Below are 14630 nucleotides of genomic sequence, written 5' to 3'. Positions count from 1 at the left end.
GGAAAAATACATCCAAAATTCAAAACTGAGCGGTAACGGTTTGCAAAATGGTTATTTGTGATGTAAAGTATTTAGGATTTGTTGCATATGAGCTAAAACTGCATTACTACTCTGTAACAGTAATCTCTGCTGCACTAACATGGCGTCCTGTCTGCAGTTCTTGGTAAAGGCCCCTTCAGGTTGATCCCCTTCAGGGATCGGACATCGCTGTTGGCAGCCACCAGGTCCGGCGGCTCCGTGTTTGTGCAGCGGGGAAACATCACCACCGCAGCTGGCTTCCTCTCGCAGTTCATGATGACGCCGGGCCTCAGCAGAGCCCGACCTCACGGTGAGTTTGTTTTATTCGAACTGCAGGGTTCAACTTAATTTACAGAGCAGGAGTCATTTCAATGCAAGAACTTTCCTCTGTGCAGCACTGTCCCTCCTCTCTCTGCAGTCTTCTCCTCCAATTTTGCTTTGGAGAAGATTTTTTTTATGTTTTTCAGCTGCCAGAAATCACAACTTTTATCTGATAATTAGATAATGTAAAGAAAATGCAAAACATGTCCTTAAAAGTTTTATAGTGAATGGCCTTGAAAGTTTGGAACCTAAAATCAGGTTCAGGTAATGAATCTCTCCCTGAGATCATTAACACATCAATTGTGTTACTGGATTTCATCAGTATTTCTTGATTGACAAGATCAGTAAAAAAAACAAGTACAAAAACTGTTTTATTTAACCCCAAACATGTCAATTATTGATTCTTTAAATAACTGCAAATCAAGAATATTTCTTATTCGATGTATCACAAAGGAGTTTAACATCATGCAAAAGACTTCATTCTTCTCAGTCTTGTGGTAGTAATATTACTCTCTATATGAATATTTATCAGAGATCTTTCTTTCCTCTTAAGAATTTATATTCTAGCGAAGGCCCACATGGAAAGAAGCACCAGATGTTACAGCTAATTGAGAATTCATATTTAAAAAGAGCTGTATGCATGAATTTCCCGAAACAAGACCTCTGCAATCATGGAAATGTCCCTGAATTTAATGTCTAAGTGAGTGTGGGAACCCTGTGGTTAGTTGAGAGGCTTCATAGTTTTATTTTACACTCATTTAGTGTCACTGTGGAAAAACAAAGTGTATGCATTACTAATGCAGGATACAATGGAAGCGGTATCAGTGCATGAAAGAGAACGTCTGTAGTGGAGTTTGGGAAAGTTTGATCATTGTGTAGATACCAGTGATATGTTTTCCTGTAAGCAGAATACAAAAGGCTGCTGAATAAAAAAAGAGTCACACAAGACTCACAAAAGTAGTTTGACTCCTACAACTTGACTGTATCCCGAATGGACTGTGAGAAATCAGTGTCTTAAGGAATCTCTTTAACCACAAGTTATCATATCTTAATGACAAAATAGGCTCTTTCCTTTTAAAATTGCCCAAATGAGCATTCGAGAAACACTTCATATCAGAGTTTTCTGATCCTCCACCTCTATGGCTGAGGTCTGGTTACGTTTAAGCAATTAAAACTACTTGTCTCCAGTGTCAAAGTCACACACTTTGTACATCCAACCATCCATCCAACATCTTCTTGTGTCGGTATAACATCGTTATGCTTCTTCCGTAATTGCAACCAAGAGAGGACACGCATCATTCCCATGATTGCAAGTGGTTGCTTGAAGAAAACACAATATATAGGATGTTTTAATGCAGTATTAATAGTTTTTTTGGCTACTTGCAGGCAGTGGAAAAAGCTGAAAACATCAACAACTTATTAAGTTGTGATGGCCTATCTAGCTGCAGGGAGTAACATTGTTTTACTCCTGAGAAAAATATCAGACCTTCCAGCTAGTGGTGAACTTTGTCTGTCTGCCATTGTGTCCGTTGGTGCTGTCCAGGTAATGCACAGCGGATTTATCAGCTGCCTTCTGCGGCTCAAAACCAAGTTAATGAAAGAAGTGAGACTGAACTAAAAGAGTAAAGTTTCCAAACCAAAACAAAGAGCTGAAAGACACTAAAACACTCTGTGGAGCTGAGGGGAACTGTCACATTACACACAATCATTTGATAAATTGTTAATATAAAAATTTTGATGAATGCAGCTTTATGTGTAAAACATGACCAATGTCTCCAATGATAAAACGTTCAGTGGTTCTGTGGATCCACACGTGTCTGCAGCAGAGCCTCTTCTAGATGTGAACAGTAATTACAATCATTAAATTCTTTACTTGATCTGGACCTCAGTAGTGAGATGTATAATAAGAAATTATTAGCTTGTGTGTAAAAGTACATAATGGTCAAGAGGATTTTTAAAAATGTCAGTTAGCATTGATGATTTCCATAATGTAACACAGAGCTGCCTTCCTGTGATTTTGTGAAAAAAACATTTTTATCTCATCGACTGTGTATCGTGGAGGCCAGTCAATATTGAAAAATCATTGAAAAGTACTTGAATTTGATGTCCAGATAATTTCCACCAAATATCAGGCGTTGACATCCGGCTCCTCACTGCATCATACAGCAGATTCATTCTGTCCTCTTCCTGTTTGATGGCTTCTCCTCCTCCAGCTAATCACAGAATCAAAGAGTTTCAGAGTTTCTTCCTGCTCCGACTGAAACTCAGCCTGCCAGCGTTCTCCTCTTCCACTATTTCCTCTGCGTTTGACATTATTTTGAATGATTTGTGCGTCCCAGTGAAAACATTGACGTGGGAGATGGACGGCACAGTGGCAGACGGGTGCAGGGATCAGATTGCCAAATGCTAATATAGCAACCTGAGCTACAAGTCAAGGCGAAGGCAGGTCAGCAAGCCAAGACTGGAACAAGCTGGTCGGTTTAGTGTATCTGAGATGTGATATCTGCTGCATTCAGGCTCATTCTTATAACAAATGAAGCTACAGTTTATACTATTAAGTATAATATAACATTTTTGCTTCATTGTTTTCTGAGAGTTACCAGAAGAGAACACACGGACATTTAATGCACCATTTCCATTAAAATTAAATCAATCTGGGAATTCTGTGGGGTTGATGGTTTGATCCCAGCTCCTCCTGTCCATTTGTTTTTGAGCTCAGTCAGTTCTGTTACAATCTGTATTATCAGTAATGGAGTGTGTTTGTTTGGGTGAAAATATATTAAATATCTCAGTAGCCGTCTTCTGAATGCTTCCCTGCTTTCTCTACACAGACACATCACGGGTTTCCTTTGAGGCCGCAGACAGACCCAACTACTTCCTGTATGCAAGCCCCAGCGGCCAGGTGAGGCTGGCCAAGTGGGAGGAGAGCGAGGCATTCTGGGACGGAGCCACCTTCGTGCTCCACAGGGACACCTGGATCTCCGGCTACGACTCGCTGGAGTCCCACGCCAAGCCCGGCTTCTTCATGCACGCCACCCTGCCCCGCCTCCACCTGCTCAAATACCGACACACCGACAGCTTCCGCAAGGCCACCCTGTTCAGACTGACAGGTCAGCAACACTGATATGACCAATGCGCAGTGAACACATCACACACTGCTGTTACTGGATTCCTGAGGATTCCCTCACACTGAAAGACGCAGTGTGTTGTCATGATAGCAGAGCTGCCGGTCACCCATAAAAATCTGATTCAACAGCGAAACAGATTAAAGTAAAACTGGATTTAAATTCATTTTTAAATTCATCTAAAACATTCAGCCTTTCCAAATGTCTTCTGCAGCCTCAGTAGGAACTGTTGACTTCCTTTATGCAGAAATATTTGCAGAATTGATCAGCTTAACACCAAGAGAAAAGAAAAACAACACAATAAAATCTCATAATTACAAAATAAAGGTTGTGTGATTAAAGAAGAGAGGAGATTATCATTTATACATTTGCTCAGGTATCTTTAAGGAAAATTCATGCAACTTGGATCTTGTTTTCATAGTTTTGTCCTCCACTTATTAAACTTTTATAATTCATAGATTTCTCTCTCGCATTAAAGAAGTCATCATTTTGATGAGGTCAGTTTTTATTTATATACTGTAACCCAATATCACAAATCCCAAGTGTACCTCAGGGGACTTTACAATCTGCACTGCAGCATACAACATCGTCTATGCTTAGACCCTTGATTCGAATAAGGAAAAACTCCCTAAAAAACCCCTTAACAGGGAAAAATATGGAAGAATTCTCAGGAGGAGCAACAAAGGAGGGATCTGTCCTCCAGGGCAGACAGATGTGTGATAGATTTTGTGTGTACAGAATAGACCAGATAGAAAAATTACAGTGTGGAAAAACAGTATGACAAAATGATAGATAGTTTGATAACATACGTATATGAAGAGTCTGTTCAAGTTATCATAAAGAGAAAATGTTTACAATTGTTTTTTTCTTTGGTGAATTCAACATACATCTGTAACACATTTTATTAATTGGCAAAGCTGGAGTTTTACCTGATGAGAGTTAGAGATATTGTCATTAAAAAGGCATGTTGAAGGTTCCACATTATATTTTTAACTTCACTCAGCCATCAATAAGGATCCAGGAGGTTCAGCTGGTCGTCAGCGCTCCTCTCCAGGGTCAAAGGTCAGCACTTGTCTGCCTGCATACTCAGCTCAGCGAGCAGCCAGGATGATCACTGCTGCTAAAAATAAGAGAGCATTTGTTTTAGTTAATGGAAAAGGCATAGCAGCCAATAGCGGATTGAATTTCTTGCTGACAGCAGTGAATGCTGTACGCGCTCGGAGCAGGAGATCGGAGACGTTAAGCAAACACTAATGGCTTTCTAAATTCATCACATAACTGTTCTATGAAAACATTTATGGACCATTTTTAGCCGGCCCATATTTGTAGTGTTATATACTTGTTTTGTAACCACATCAAATTTTCCTGCAGATTGAGGGCCATCAAGATGATTTCTCTGCTTACTGTATGAGCCGTTTTATTGAGACTATAAAGTATATTTTAAGTGTTGACACCGCTGCAACTGACAATAATTTCTTTAAAATTCCAAAGATACCAAATATGTAAAGATGAACAACAACTGTAAAATGTGAATAAATTGATGCATGTAACAGAATAGTTTCCATTTGATGTACTAATGCAACCATTAAAACTTAATGAGAGGTTTGGATTCACCTGTTCTGCTTTCATTTTACCTCTGAGATCAAATCAAATTCTAACTTATATTTCAGTATCATGCAGTGTTATGCTTCTTGGTGCACAGCAGTAACACATAGCTACACCTGGTTCTGAGAGAGAGTTTTATACCTAACTCAAGGCCAATTTAGACAAGCATACAATGCTGTGGTCATGTGATGTTGAAGTGAAATTGTTAACTATTTGTGTGATTTTTATCAGGCCCCGGCCCGGACGTCCCGCCAGGTCCTCGGTGTCAGTGGAGGTACGACTCCTGCGTCACCCCCTGCTTCAAGACCTGCAGCGACCCGTCAGCTGAAGCCTGCATCACCATCCCACAGTGAGACCTTTGACCTTCTTAACACAAAGCTACTCTCTACTGGACATAGAGGAACACATCAGACCTTAAATTAAACATCAGATGTCATCCAGCTTTCATCTGGTGGATCCTTGTCTTTGACTACAGCTGCAGTCTGCAGAAACATATTTTCTGAAACTTTCATTTCAACTATGTTTTTTATTTAAAGTGAGCAATGCATCCTGGAACCTCTTCACCTTGTAAAAAGGTTGTTTGTTTCATTCCTCGAGTCAGAATTATTAGTTTCAGTAGTCAACACTGTATGGCATTTTCTTTCTGGTACACAGAGATGATGGAGGACTCAAGTGCACGACTCTGGAGACAGTTCAGTTGTGAGATCAAATGTCTTTACTCAGAAACAGGGTTCGGTACACAAGAAGGCAGTCGGTCAGGCAACAATCCAGAAAAAGGGCTATGCAAAGATGAGGTCAAAAACACGAGCAGAGATCTAGAAAACCAGGAACAATAAACAGTAGAAAAATGCTGGAACGCTTGACACTAGGGATGAAAACAAACTGGCACAAGGAACTGGGAGCACACAGACTAAATACACAAAGGAGGCAGGTATAATTGGACACAGGTGAAACACATTAGGGCGGGGGCAGACGATCACAGGGGTGGGAAACAAACGAGGGTAGGAAGTAGGGATCTGAAAAGAGAAGAGAGGTGAGTAACACAAAATAAAACAGGAAGTCAAGCAACAAAAATGTGGAACAGAGAAAACATAACTTGAGACACTGGACGAGACATGACATACATGTTTTTCTATTTTCTCTTCTCTTCTTACCATAAATCTGTTACAATTTCAAAACAAAACAGAAAACACTGAAAACATGTGTAGCTGATGTTTAAGATGATTGAGGCTGAAGCTCATTCATAGCTAATGGCTTCTTGACGTGACAGAAACGAAGACATCTGCTGTATTTTTACATGGATATTACATGTTCAGACTAACAGAATGATGCTAATGGTAGATAAGACTAAACATCAAGTTTTACAGGTTTGTTTGGATAAGACAGTTTTCTGTGGGGTTCTTCATAGCTGTGTTTGGCTCTCTGTACAGAATTGAGGGCTGCCTTCCTGTCTGCCCTCCACACATGGTCCTGGATGAGGTCACCCGCCGATGTGTTAATGTTGAAGACTGTGAGTATCCCCCTGACTGATTTCAGTGGTGTTCTGTTTACGTGATTTCACAGATTTGTAATTAAACCAGGATGTTTTGTGGTGGGATTGTTGGAATAGGGAGGTTACACAAGAGATTGTTTGAAAGTAGGTAGGGGTTCAAAAATCTGTCAACATTTAATTCCATGCAGCAGATTCACCATAATGACCAAAAATCACCAGAAAAACCCCCACTGTATACTTTCCAACAGATATCACAACTTAATATCAATCCGAATTATGACACAAAATGTATTCACGCTCTACTGGCTGATCAAGAACAATTGCAATCAGCAAAACAATAAGAGTTAAAAAATGAATGAAGCAAAAAAAACATTAATTTGAGGTTGGAAGACTCTTGCATGGAAATCCTTGCAGGCAAAAGTTGCAGACAAAACAATGCAAAACCAGCCAAACAGATAAAACAATACAGAGAACAAAATTAAAACCTGCAAATTAGCAAAAAAACAAACAAACAAACAAAAAAACAAACAGAAACAACAATGAATACAATAAAATTTTAGTCACCTTGATTTAGGCCAAAATCACACAGTGTACATTACTACTAACTAGCTGACTTACTTCTGCTAACTTCTGCATGTGTTCACAAATTTCAATCAATCAATGTCATCAGGAAAAGTCCAAGAACGTCCGAAACATGAACGGGTGCGTAGAATCTAGGAGACACTGAGCTGCATTTTAAGAGATTTCCAGTTACCTGTCTTAAACTTAAAGTTAAACATAAAGTCTTAAACTTTGAACAATCTACTTTTGTTTATAGAGTTTAAACTGTTTTTGATGTTATTACTTATACAGAGTACAACAAAGCTGCAACATACAGACAACTACTCAGTTAACAAAATCTCAGGCGATCATTGTGTGAAGTCATTTAACTATATTTTAGCAGTAATAGTAGGATTTCAGGAAACATTGTTGATTATCATATTATTTATGATATTTTTCCTACTATAATTGTAGCATAAAAAATTGATACTGGCACATCTCTACTGCTAACCCAAAGCATTCATAATCTAAGTCTGTCGAGCTCAGCTCTTCTCTAACACACTTTTTTTTGTTTGGGTTCAGGCATTAAGGTCCCAGTTGCTGTAAAGCCTGTAACACCATCCATTCCTCAGCTGACATCTGCAGCTGTCACCACCGCGACCATCACAAGCTCTGCTGCCTCCACCACACCTCCCAGCACCACCACCATCACCACCACCGCATCCTCCACCCCTCCACACACAGCTCCTACCACTAAAATCACCACCACTGTTCCTGCCGTGAGCACACAAACAACTTCGTCTAAGGCACCACCCGCCCCTGACAAGGCAACCCAAACAGCCACCACTTCTTCTTCTGCAGCTCCTGAACTCTCCAGAACAGCAGCAACCCCACCTCCTCCAACAGCACCCCCTGCTGTCAGGCCAGAGGTGGTGGAGCTGCTGTCTACGGTCAAAGTGACTGAAGCCCATCCCACAGCTGTAACAGGTACAACAGATTGGACGACCAGTGCTTTAAGCTCCACTATCAGCCCCTTCAGCCCCAGCACATCCAAGACGAGCAGTGCTCCCTTTGCCATCACTGCGCTGTTCTGGCTCATCTCCTCCACCAGGCCAACTGACTCCTTAAAGCCACACTTCACCACCACAGCCACGACCCTGCAGCCATCTACCACCACAGCACCAACCACAAGCTCCATCGAGGGGCCAACCACCATCACTACCCCTCCCCCTGTGGTCGTGCACCCAACTGATGAGATCACAAAGGCTACAACACCTTCAGCTGTGGTTATTCCAATTGTAACCGCTTCTAGTCCAGGCCCAGTTGAGGTCTCAGAGACTTCTACAGTTACAGACAGAACTACTGTTCCCAGAGCAACCACTACCACGGTGTACACAGACACCAGCACAAAGCCTGTAACAATGGAGAAAGTTCCTCCAACAACGACTACACCCATCCCTCCTGGTTTACCAAGCACATCCTCCACAACCACCTCCCCTCTCCCGACCTCACCTCCTGTCGAAACAGGAACTGTAACTCTGCCTACAGTCTCTTCAGCAAAGACTACAGAATCAGTCACACCAGTTGCACCTTTCACCACCAGTAAAACAACACAGCACATGAGTCCAGAGACAACAATACCACCTGTAGCTGTGGTTACCACAGAGAGGATTGTGCACACCACCCCTACTGAACTGACAACCTCCACAACAACTGCTCCTGAGTTACCAACGTCAACCCCAATCCATGTTGCACTGACTACAACTGCACCGCCTGCTACCTCAGCTACTACAGACTGGCAAACAACAACAACAACAAAAGTGACTATACCTGAATCCACTGCGTCTAAAATACCTACGGCTACCACAACAACGGCTGCACCTCCACCTCTGAAGATTACAGACACCACAATGCCTTCTACTGTGTCCACCTCCACAACCTATACTGAGAGGACCTCTTGGTCTGCCGCCATCCCAACAACAGCAAGAACCACTCCGACCACAACCTCAAGACCTCCAGAGGTTCCAGAAACTTCCACAGGTTCTCCTGCCACAACAAAACCAACTGTACCACCAATGTCCCTTACAGAAACTACTACTGTACCACTATCGACAACAGCAGAAAGCTCCACCCGTCCTGTGTCTACCACACGGACCTCCCAGCCATGGCGACCACCCCATTGGGAGACCTCCTCCACCCCGGTCTACAGCCCCACAGCAAAGACTACACCAGAGCTCACCTCTGAAACTGTCATCCATGTGGTCAGTTCCACTAAAACTACTGAAGTGCCTCGCCTTCCAGCAACAACAAAGCTGGTCATCACCTCTGCCACATCAGCTGCTGCCACAACCACCACTGCCACAACTACAGCGTCTCATGAAATCACTACTGCAGAATTTACAGTCACCACAACCAGGAAAATAGTTACACCCCAGCCTCCACCTGTGCCTGGTGCTCCTGAGACACCGCTCACCACAATCCCTACAAGCGCTCCACCCAGCGTTGTCACCACCACGCTCAGACCTATCACCGTACAACCAATCACGGAGACAACAAGCCCAGTGACAGGCAGAGTGGAGATGTCAACAACAACAGCTACAACTACACCGCCTCCATCTTGGTCTCCGCTACTCACAACTACTTCTGCTGCAACTCCAAGACAAACAACTTTTGCAGAGAAAGTTACCACCCGGTTGGTGTCAACCGCAAGAGCTACACCTGCTCCAACAACTACCACCATAACACGGACAACCACCCTCAGGACGACACCCAGAGTTCCTGTCACAACGAGATTTACTCCCAGAATCACGTCGACTGAGAGGTCAACCATCCGGCCAGTCACGGCAAGGGTTACCATTGCAACAAGACCCCCAACAGTGGCTGTTAGATCAACCACTCTCGGCTCACCGACTGTCACGCCAAGCCCCGGCACAACAACAGTGTCAGAAGTGCCATCTACAACCGTTGCAACATCTGCTGAGCCGGTCACTACAGTGAGCACGACTGAGCGTGCCAACACAACCATTGCAGCTCCCGGCACAACTACCACAACTGCCCCAGGTCGAGTGCCTGTTCCCACGCTAACGACAATCACAGTATCTACAGCTGTGCCAACAACGGCCACCAGAGAGTCAACCACATCTGAGAAAGCTGTGACAACCAAAGAGACTGAGGCATCACCATCCACATCCCAACCAGTGACTCCTCCACCTGATGTGCTGATCTCCTCCCAGCAGCCTGGTATCCTTACTCCCACTACAACTTCACTCCCAGCAGCCACATCAGTCCAAACTACCACTCCAGACACAAGGGGTTATACCAGTCCAGCGGCAACGACTCCTCCTTCACCAGCGTCTCCTTACACACCACTGGAAACGACCAGACACACAACAGAGGGCACAATGTCCATGGCTGTATCACCTACAAGGATATGCACTGTGGGTTCTGTTACTTTACATCTTCCTTTTAATCTCATAATTCATAATCAGTTACAGGACAGCTCTATAATTTAATAATATGTCCAAGTTCTATATGTTTCCCACCCATTTAATGTTAATTCTGAATACATGTACATTTATTTGTGGACCAAAAAAAGCCACAAGGACAAAGAGATGTTTTGAAAGCTAAAATTAAAAAAAAGAAAATATATACAGCAGCAGCCACTGTACAATGTCTCTTTCTTGTGTTTTTCTAGCTTTAGTGTAGCAGACATATTTATTTATACTATTTCCTGCTTACGATTACCTCTGTGCTTTATTTTTCATTTGTATGACTTCCAGTTTTTTTATTTCTTTCCCTCCAGCCTCCATATGCAGAGATCGTTGATGATTGCACCAAGTACATCTGCGTCAACAACCAGCTCGTCCTGTTCAACAAATCCCAAAGCTGCCCCTTCACCCCCGACCCGCCTAACTGTGGCCTGCTTGGCTTTGCCATACTGGTCAATGGAGACAAGTGCTGCCCTCAGTGGGACTGTCCATGTGAGGAAAACACACAAAAGATTTCACTACATTCTATGTATGAATTTACAATCGTGTGCCAATTAAGATCAGAGAAAACTCTGTTCCAGTATCAGACTCCATTCATAAGCCTGCTTTAAATTTGACTGGACTGAACAAGCTCTTGTTTTTAAAATTATGCAGACCGATGTTATTTCCCAGAGAGGTATGGTTGTGTCAGCTTTTCATCGTCATCTCTCCTGTATGTTGCAGGTCGCTGCTCGGTGTTTCCGGACCTGAATGTGATCACGTTTGATGGGAACAGCATTGCCATCTACAAGGCTGCCTCTTACATAGTGACCCAGCTGCCCAATGAGACTGTCAGTGTCCTGGTTCAGGAGTGCCCTGCTGACTCTGAGTCACCAGTGAGTCAATATTACACTCACAGGGGTTCCTTAAGTGAGATGTGAATGTAAGTCACTGATTTTATTTGTGACTTCACCTGACTTTCTTTTCCTTTCCTCAGCTCCTCTGGAATTTCACCAACCTGTGTCTGGTGGCGCTCAACATCACCCACAAATCTGACCACATCATCATCAACAGGCTGCAGAGGAGGGTAAGGTAGATTTTTACTTCTGTCACATGAGCACATTAAAGCTTTACTACTGATAAATACATCTGCTAATGTTGACTTTTCTCTCTCTTTTTTTTTTGTTCAGCTCTACGTCAACTCACGCTATGCCAAGCCTCGATTCAAAAAGTTTGGCTTTGAGATCTACGACACAGGCAACATGTACCTGATCCGCAGCCCGGCAGGTCTCAAGCTGCAGTGGTACCACAGCACCGGAATGATGGTGATCGACACCGAGAACTCCAGCAACAAACTTCCCACCATGGGCCTCTGTGGTACGAATAGTCTTGTAGTCCTGCACTGGTATTAGTTGTTTTTTGCATTGTGCACAACTCTTAAGTGCAAAATCATTGTTTTCCCATGGTTTGATCATTTGTGTTAATTTTTTTATTTGAAAGTGGAGCTAAACATGGAGCCTACAGTCACTTCAGCATGTCATTTTGTTTATGAAGCCAAATTTCTCTACATTTTCTTTGTTTGTTTAGATTAATTGAGATAAGAGCTCTAAATGAAAAGAAGGTGGGAAAGATAAGTGCGTAGTTGCCTCTGGGTTTTGATTTCCTTAAGATTGAATTGAATCTTGTGGAATAGGTAACTTTAAATAAAGACTGATTGGTAAATTTAGACCTCTGATTTACAGACAAACAACAATTTGTATAGATGTTTACAAAAATATCAGTGAGAACTGCGATATAGACATCAGGTTCCACCAATATCCTGCTGATAAGTGTGCAGCAGATGGCAATATGGTGACCATTACCATTACTGGTCAAAGCCTTTTCATTCAGGAAAAATGTGTTTTAATGAGGAGATTAAAAATACATAAAATTAGAAGAGAAATATTTCACTTGACTGAGATCATTTCTATCTGTGTCTTTGCGAACCTCCTCACACCCATCCAAGGTTTCTGTGATGGAGACCCAACCAATGACCTCACTTTGGCCAACGGCACCACAGTGGGCGGGAGCGAGGATCCGGCTGTGTTCATTGACAGCTGGCAGGTTCCCAACACCACCAGCTACATCAGCCACAGCCGCCGCCGCGAGCTCAACTGCTCCACCAGCGACTGCTCTAGCTGCCTGGTCATGCTGCAGGACCACGCCTTCTCCTCCTGTCACGCCTTCGTATGTTTAGCCATCTGTGAACTTGTTTCCAGGTTCCTTTGCATACACAGGGACCAGTATCTTAGTAGTTTCCAAACTAGCCAGAGACTGTGTGTGAACCCAGACAGGATGTTGTTCAGGTATTAAAGGTAATACAGATTGTATTTCCTGGCAGGACGAAAAGATTTACTATAAATACCTAAATGTATTTTCAACCAATTATCACAACCCAACTGATGTATTTACTTTATCAGCATTGTTGCTCTCTGACTTCTGAGAAAAAGATGTTTGATGAATCAGTCAATAGATGTGCATAATTTTAAATCTCCAGCATGACATATATCAGAATAATTAGATTACTTAAGAAGAGCAGAGCTGTGGTGGTGAACTGCACTTCACTAGTGTTTCCTAATATATAATGATAAGATTACTATTAATGAGTAGCTTTGAATACAATTTATCTGATTGTTTTTTGTTTCCAGGTCCCGCCGAGCACATTCTGTGAGGTTTGGGTACGAGACTCGGAGTATGTCAACAACCATTGTGTGGCGCTGGCTGCTTACGTTGCTTCTTGCCACAAATTCAACATCTGCATTGAGTGGAGGAGTCCAGATTACTGTCGTAAGATTTCCGGCTGCTGTTAAAACATTCAAGTAGTTGCAGTTTCTCTTTGAGTAGTAAACAGAAACAGTTCTGTTTACACAGCCTAAAATAGAGATTGTTCAAAATGTTTAAAAACAAAACTTTTAGCCGAGTTGTAGTTGACATCTGTGACAACAGCAAAAGTGAGTGGTTAACATGTAATGTGATTTGATTGTACTGTAATTGGAGCCAAATGTACTGTATTTACATACCTATTGAGGCTGCCAGCACTTGAATAAAGTGCAGGATCACTGAATCTTAAAAATACAAAATCAATCCATCAAGCTGGAACCAGATAAAAATGTATGCAGCGTCAAAGCCACTGTCCTCTTCTCGGGACTGTGTGGGCATGTACAGACCATTTTTTCAATCAGCACAATCCAGAACATTTGCTTCCACCATTACTTTTTAAAGTAAATATCTAGTAGGTAGTAAGTAAGTAATGTGTTTGAGGCACTGACAGCTTTATCTCTCTTCTTGCAGCCTTCATGTGTCCCGACACTCTGCGATATCAGGCTTGTCTACCTGCCTGCACATCTCAGTCCTGCCCCAACCATGACTTCGACTCAGACCCGGACCAGTGCTCGGGCCTGACCGAGGGTTGCGTGTGCCCTGAAGGAACACTCCTCCACCGGCCATACTCCGCCCTCTGCATCCCCCCTGACAAGTGTGGTAAGAACACATTTTACCTGTATATACAGAGCAGGAGGCATCATAGAGGGGCATGAGGTCGTTTGGGCAATTTACATACCTGAATCGCCATGACTTTAAAGTTTTTGATTAATGCTTTAAATTTGATAGAACTTGAAGAATAGATTCTTAAAGAAACCAGCGTTGCAGAACGACGGCCTTATTTTTAAATTAGACAGTACCTGTTGTTGTTACACAGCATTTAGTCCCTCAATACTGTCAGCTCATAACTAATGAACTAGGTAATCATAGTTGTATGTGTGCATGTGTTTGTGTGTGCAGCCTGCACCGACAGCTCCGGCGTTCCTCGTGCACACGGCGAGGTGTGGAAGGCCTCGAAAGACGCCTGCTGCATGTACCGCTGCGACAACGACACCATCGTCCCCGTGGAATACAACTGTTCCAGCGTTGCAGCACCTGTGTGCCGTCGAACGGGGGAGGTGATCATTAGCCTGGCCGACGACACCAGCTGCTGCCCGCACAAAGTCTGCGGTGAGTAACTGATTCAGCTTTGCGGCCACATCA

The 14630-nt window shown here is 42.9% G+C and overlaps 1 protein-coding gene across 1 annotated transcript in view; it reads left to right on the top strand.

Annotated features, from left to right (window-relative positions):
- Positions 1-14630, top strand: part of otog (otogelin) — a 60560-nt gene that overhangs the window by 31853 nt on the left and 14077 nt on the right. The window contains exons 21-33 of the mRNA XM_067613781.1: positions 158-328; positions 3171-3449; positions 5301-5418; positions 6500-6579; positions 7684-10538; positions 10904-11081; positions 11313-11464; positions 11566-11655; positions 11759-11945; positions 12574-12794; positions 13256-13394; positions 13899-14087; positions 14388-14597. Coding sequence (XP_067469882.1) covers positions 158-328; positions 3171-3449; positions 5301-5418; positions 6500-6579; positions 7684-10538; positions 10904-11081; positions 11313-11464; positions 11566-11655; positions 11759-11945; positions 12574-12794; positions 13256-13394; positions 13899-14087; positions 14388-14597 — 4869 coding nt within the window. The remainder of the gene's footprint in view (positions 1-157; positions 329-3170; positions 3450-5300; positions 5419-6499; positions 6580-7683; positions 10539-10903; positions 11082-11312; positions 11465-11565; positions 11656-11758; positions 11946-12573; positions 12795-13255; positions 13395-13898; positions 14088-14387; positions 14598-14630) is intronic.

The sequence above is a fragment of the Thunnus thynnus genome, chromosome 1, assembly GCF_963924715.1.
Source record: "Thunnus thynnus chromosome 1, fThuThy2.1, whole genome shotgun sequence".
Taxonomy (NCBI): Eukaryota; Metazoa; Chordata; class Actinopteri; order Scombriformes; family Scombridae; genus Thunnus; species Thunnus thynnus.
The sequence above is the reverse complement of the archived record's forward strand: the minus strand, read 5'-3'. Positions and strand labels throughout refer to the sequence as shown.